The sequence below is a fragment of the Indicator indicator genome, chromosome 1 (genome assembly GCF_027791375.1).
Source record: "Indicator indicator isolate 239-I01 chromosome 1, UM_Iind_1.1, whole genome shotgun sequence".
Taxonomy (NCBI): domain Eukaryota; kingdom Metazoa; phylum Chordata; class Aves; order Piciformes; family Indicatoridae; genus Indicator; species Indicator indicator.
This window is the reverse complement of record NC_072010.1, coordinates 112,620,740-112,627,285: the sequence shown is the minus strand read 5'-3', so window position 1 is coordinate 112,627,285 and position 6,546 is coordinate 112,620,740. Positions and strand designations below refer to the sequence as shown.

At 55.6% G+C, this 6,546-nt stretch overlaps 1 protein-coding gene across 1 annotated transcript; it reads right to left on the bottom strand.

The window, feature by feature from the left end:
• Positions 1–5,354: 5,354 nt before the first annotated feature.
• OLIG2 (oligodendrocyte transcription factor 2) lies at positions 5,355–6,221 on the bottom strand. Its single transcript, XM_054389309.1, has one exon. It carries the CDS (start codon positions 6,219–6,221, stop codon positions 5,355–5,357), a length of 867 nt encoding a protein of 288 aa, XP_054245284.1.
• Between the last annotated feature and the right edge of the window lie 325 nt (positions 6,222–6,546).

The following is a 6,546-nucleotide window of genomic DNA, read 5'->3' as shown; positions in this document are numbered from 1 at the left end:
AACAAGCAAGGGATGCTGGCCTGGTGGCATCATCAGAGGCTGTTTGGCTCTTGACACACTGGTGTCTTTTGGGCCATCCTCTGGCAGATGTCTCAGTTTGCAGACTGTCAGGGTATATGAGACACCAGTGTTTCACCTATTGAAGTATAAAAACAAACCTTGATGTCCATCAAGGGAAGCAGCATCACAGGGCTGTGTCACAGCCGTAGCTCATCTCCGGAACCATTCCCCAGTTATCACATGTCATGTCCAGTACCCTGGCTCTAGCATGGGGAGACCACAGTGATGTGCATGGGGGAATGTTGCCCCAAAATATCAATATGCTTTCAGAGGAAAATATCAGGATTTTTTTTTTCTGTCTTCATCTGATGCAAACAACTCAATGCATGTGACCTGTGCTTATGTACATTACCCCACTAGTGGGCCCTGCTCAAAGCAGGCCCTAGTTTGTATTACTGAGGAGAGGTTTGCAAATTAAAATTTAAAGAATGGGATTTTCCATGGAAGACGGATATTTGGAAAGCTATTGAAGGACATTTGGATATTCACCCCAAACATTCATTCAAATGAAAAGGAAGGGAGCCTGCAGCCCCACACATGGGGCTCTAATTAATCCCACCCCACAGGTCTAAGTCAGCGGTGAGCAGAACCAGTATCTCCCTGTGGAAGTGGTGCATGTACCCTGCAGGAGCCATGGGCTTGGAGGGAGCAGCATGTCTCAGTCAGGTCTGAGAGGCAGATTTTGGGCTACTTGGCTCAAAATTTGCCAGGCAGAGGCTGAAGAAATCCCCTGTTGAAATGAGACAAGAGCATACTCTGGGTAAAGGTAGAGGAGCTTCTGGGATGCCCTGACTTGGCCGGTTTCTCCCTTCCCCTCGACTTTTCTGAAGCACTGCAGCTTCTGCCAAAAACATGCTGCCAACATCTCCTGCCCCCCTCTTCACTTTCTGCGCTGTGCCTGGGAGTGTTGGTGAGGAGTGGAAGAAAATAAAGGGAACAGAAAAAGGCAAATTGAAGAAGGAAAGAAAGAGAAGGGGAAAGAGGGGAGGATATTGAGGAAAAGGAAGGGGTGAGTGGTGCCATCCGAGGAAGTCATCTGCACCGCATTGTGAGAGTGGGGGTTCCCTACTCTCCCTCCTCCTGTCGGGACAAATCGCGATAAACCTGGCTTAAAAAGCAGGAGGGGCATGAAGGGAGAGGTCTGTCTTTCTTGCATGGAAAGCAAGGAAATGGGTATCAGAGGGGCCGGGACCTGAGATTAGGGTGCGTGCTCCAAGTCGGGGGCGGGGGGTGGGGGGGGCAGGATGCTGCAGGAGGGACTGGGGCCGCCTGAGGGAGCAACGCGAGTCCCTCAGGTTTCATGGTGCGGCTGGAGACACAGTTAACCCCTCAGAAGCTCCGCCACCGGTATGCACAGAGCATATGGACTCCCCGCCACTCCCCGTAACCCTATCTGGCCGGAGCCGCGGCTTCAGCTGCGGGCAAGGCAATCAGGGGACCCTGCGGGCATTGCTTCGTGCAGGGGAGCATATGGGGAGCAAAGAAGGCGGGAGGGCGCCGGGGGCCTGACAAGGCGGCTAATTTAATTTGCGGGTAGCCCAGGAGGAGGGGGGCCTCGGGAGCACAGCTGGCGGCCCGGGACGGCTCGACACGGTCCGGCCGAGCGCCTGGCAGCAACTCCGGGAACTCCCTCCACTGCCTGGACGGATGCGCAGCCCCGACCTGACTGACAGCCGGCAGGCAAGTTCTGCGGAGGGGTGCAGGCTGTCCTCGCTGCTTTGACACCGCGGGGACTGGTGGGTCCGAAGTGCTCCCGCAGAATCCCCACGATACCCTCCTTACCCTCCCGGGGCGGTGCTGCCCGTTGGGGTTCCCCGGGGCCACCTGTTAGAGACGGGGAAAGGCCCTCCTGGGTGGCAGAGCACCGTCGGAGAGGCAGACGAGTCGGATTTACCAGCTTCTGGCCACTGCCGAGTTTTGCATCTGTCAGGGTGCTAATTATTGCCTTTAATAGAGACAAAGAACAGCTCCTAATGATCCTCCCTCTAATTCTCACCTGCTCCTGCCCTTCTTCCGCAGCAGTACTCCCTCGCCGAAGCCCTGCTAATTGGGAAAGCTGCTCTGCTTATTGCGACCTCCCTACAGATGGGGAGGGGGGCGGACACGACACACGACGGCAGGACTGGGGCGAGGGACACCGGTAGCGGGGCTCCAGGAACAAAACTGAGGGAGAGAGGCAACATCTCAAGCGAGCCGGCCTGGCGGAAGGTCTCCATCCTCGGTCCCAGCCTGGCGGGGGTCAACACCTCCGGGCCGCCGGGACTTGGCGAAGGAGCGGCCTTTGCGCCTCTTTCCAGTGGGCGCTAGGGTCGTGTCTGCCCTTTTTTGGGCCCAGCCGGCCCTTGGCTTGCAGCCTAACAGAAGGGCAGCCGTCGGGGAACCGTCCCAAGCCACTGGCAGACCCCTGCCTGTCAACCCTTTATTTTGCACGACTTTCTCCTTCCACACACCCTGCAGGAGAAGGCAGAAGTAGAGGGTCTTATACCGCAAAAATGGCATTCGAAACCTCAGACCGACACAGAAGTATCACCCTAAGGCAGCCTTAAATAGAGGAGCAGAGCCAGTGCCCTCCTGGTCACCACAATCAGGGCCAGTTCTCCTATTGGAGAAAGCTCTGGAGCCATCAGCGGAATGTTCGGCTTTGATCCCTGGGTTTCGTCCTTCCCGAAGTTAAACGGGTTTTGTTTGCCGAAATCGGTATTGAGAATGCTAGAATGCTAGGAAGAGGAACTTTTCTCCAGGGGCCTGGAGAGGTTGGGCTGAATGTCTCTGGAGACGGAATGAGGCGGGGGGGGGAGGTAATCTCATATCATGGAGTGGGGAGACACTCGCCCCGTTTCCCTTCCCTGAAAAGGTTGGCATGGGGCCAGCCGCAGAAGGAAGGAGCAAACCCCACGAACAGCCCGGGGAGGCTGTGTGGCCGGGAGCAGCTCACGCCCCCGGGGACTGCAGCCAGCCCTGGCCGCCTGGGAACTGCTTCGTTTTACACAGTGGAGAAAAGAAAAAAAAAAAAATGAAACCTCTCAAGTCCGGTGTCGCTCCCATTTCTCCGCGGATGTCTGTGCCCCGTGAACTCCTCCATGGCCTGTTATTCTATTGTGTGTGTATATATATATATATATAAATATATGTGTGTATATATATGTATGTATATATACACGCTATTTTGTATTTTTGCGTATGTAGCTAGGTAGTTCTTTTAAATAGCTCTCTAGCCATTCATCAGGCTAGAGAGAGAGAATTGCAAGGATTTGCTTGGGCAAGGACTCAAAGTTTTGCGGTTCCCTGCAACCTGGCAGCCCAGAGCGCGGTACCGGGCAGGACCGGCTCCCTCGGGGCGGACAGCAGCAGGACTCTGAGAATCGCGCCCGGGGAGCCCCGCTGCCCATCACGGTGCACCTGTAGGAGCAGCCGCCGACGGGGACTGCCGACTTCCATTTCCTCAAAAAACGGGATTTGCCTTGGTTGTTCCCCTTTTCCTTACAGGGAACAGGGAAGCCACAGGCTGCTCCACGCTCTCATCCTGCATGCGTGAAGACAGTCCTTTCCTTGCGGTCTGCGAGTGGGCGAAATATTTCCTGCCCAAATAGCAGTGTATAGAGCTTCTAAAATGCACAGGGACGGGAGATGCTATAACTTCGGGGAAGTGTGAAAAGACTGTCCTCAAACAATTTTGCTTTCCATGGATTTTCGTTAGGTTGATTTTTGGCTGAAGGTCAAGGGTGCAGAAGCGATTATAATAAGCAAACATTTCACAGTCAAGTTTAATAATTTCCTTTCCCCTAATTAATATTTAGCTCTTGCCAAGTCCTAGGTTCGTTAGACAAAAATTTTCGTGTCACAAACCCAGTGACAATCGTTTCTTTCCTTGACTCCCTCCTTCTACAGTTAACAAATCGGGAAACAAACAAACCCCAAAAAAGCCAATTTAACCAAAACGGTTTTGATTAGCCGGCAAAGCAAGCTAACAAAAAACCTAGGGAAAAATCAAGGATGCTCCTAAAACGATCCCCTCTCTTCCCGGCTTTGGGCTTTGTGGCTGGTCACCCTGCCGTGGTCCCGCACCTGCATCCACCTCCCCGCTCGCTTTGGAACAGTAAGGAAGAGGAAAAGGCTGTTTATTTAAAATGCTTTTTTTTCCTTTTTATTTAAAATCTCAACAGTGGATGACTTTTTTTTTTCTCCAACCAAACAAGTAATAAATATTATTTAGCGATTTTTTTTTACTTTTTCTTTCTTTCTTTCTTTTCCTTTCTTTCTTTCTTTTTTTTTTTTTTTTACAAAAATAAACAGATGATAAAATCTCTGCAAGGGGCAGCGATAAGAAAAGTTGTTATTTCAGAAACAAGCCCAAGTTCTCAGTATTGCAACATGGACAGTGTGAAAGTTCCTACACAGAAAGAGCATTAAAGAGTTCAAACTTTGTTAAAGGTGGCAGGAACGAAAATAAACTCCAAAAGTGTTATACGCTTAAAAAATAACAAACCCCAAGAAACCCCAAGAACCCAAACCAACGAAATCAAGGTAAACCGACCCCTTATTCACTCATGAGGCTTACACAGTACAAGTGCACGGACGGAAAGCTCAGGCAGAGCGGACTTGCGTCGTTATCGTTAAACGGTATATTTACAAATCCCGAAGCAAGAAAGAAAACAAACAAACCAATCAATCAATCAAACAAACAAACAAAAACCCTAACAAAACCAAAAAACACGGTCGGGAGAGCGGGGGAAGAACCCGACTTTCCCTTCTATACTTCCACAGGGAGTTCCGCTGCTCCACACCAGTGCCAGGAGTCCCCGGAGTGGCGGCTGGTGCTGCTTTCCGGGGCGGGACGTGACCCAGAAACGTTTCCAAAGGCTCTACGTGTAGAAACGAAACCGGGGGGGGTGTGTGGGGTGGGGGGGGTGGGGGAAGGGGGGGGGGAAAGAATGGAACAAGCAAACAAACAAACAAACAGGCAAACGAACAAAACCCCCCTCTGCAGTTTCGGTGCCTCCATTTGCGACGAGCCTAGGGCTTATTTTCACCTCCTAGAGAAGTTATCGACAACAACGTAAAATTTAAAATAAAGAAGATAGGCGGGCGTTTACTTGTGTCGAAGTGGTTGTCCCCGCCGTTCGGGGAGCGGGGGACCTCGAGTCAGGCTCCATCCCCTCCCATCGCTCCTCCGACGGCACCGGCAGCGGCGAGGCGCGGGGGCCCGCTGCCACCGCGGAGCCGGGGTGCTCGTTTGTAGGTCCTGGAGGTGCCAGGCCGGCGCGGAGCGAGGCGGGACGGCCCCTGTGAGGGGCTCATTTAGTATCGGTGGCTAATCTGGGGAGGCTGGCGGTGCCCATGCCGGAGACGTGGTGGTGCGGCGGGGCTGACACCTGGCACATGCTGCAGGGGCAGGGCATGCCCCCCCAGTGCTGGAAGCCGCTGCCCAGCGGGGCGGCGGCGGCCGAGGGAGACTTGAGGAGCCCGTGGGGAGGCCGGATGGAGCTGACGGCCGAGAGGCCTGAGCCGGGCAGGGAGGCGCTGGAGACGGCGGCGGGGGGCAGGATGGGGTGGTGGACTGGGTGCGAGGCGGGGTGGCCCGGGTGTCCGGGCAGCGGCGCAGAGTGGGCGCCCATGCCACCGGGGCAGGCGGCAGGGTGGAAGCCGGCGTGGTGCCCGCCGTAGATCTCGCTGACCAGGCGCTTCATCTCCTCCAGGGAGTTGGTGAGCATGAGGATGTAGTTGCGCGCCAGGAGAAGCGTGGCGATCTTGGAGAGTTTGCGCACCGACGGGCCATGGGCGTAGGGCATCACCTCCCTCAGACCGTCCATGGCGATATTCAGGTCGTGCATTCTCTTGCGCTCCCGGCTGTTGATCTTCAGCCGCAGCTGCTGCAGCTCCGGCTCCGTCATCTGCTTCTTGTCCTTCTTAGAGGAGGAGGAGGAAGACGAGGAGGAGGACGAGGACTTGAAGCCCAGCTTGTCCACCACCACTACTCCCGCAGCGCTCATGGCGCTGCGCAGTTCGGCGCTCAGCTCCGGCGGGGAGTCGCTCTGCGTGGAGCTGGACACGGTGCCTCCCGTGAAGCCCCCGCCGCTGCCTTTATTTCTAGCCGTGAGGAAGAGGTCATCGGGTTCTGGCGAGGACGGGCGGCTGGAGACCAGGCTGGCGTCCGAGTCCATGGCCCAGCAGACGGGACGGCGGCGCGCACCGGGCTGCCTGAGGGGAGGGTAGAGAGCCCGCGGGAGGCCTCGGGTCAGCGCCCGGGAAAACTTGGCGGGGTTCCGCCGGAGCCCGCCAACCCGTCCCGTCGACAAGACCGCTCCGCCGCCGCTCTGCCCCGTGGGGCAGGCCGCTCTGACCTACTTCCTCCCGCCGCCGCCCGCGGGGCGCCCTCGGGGAGGAGCACACCTTCCCAACCTGTCTAGTCTAGTCTCGTCCCGTCCCTCCCTCCCTCCCTCCTTCCCTCTCTTCTTCCGCCGGAACGGGACCCCGGGGGTTGCCACG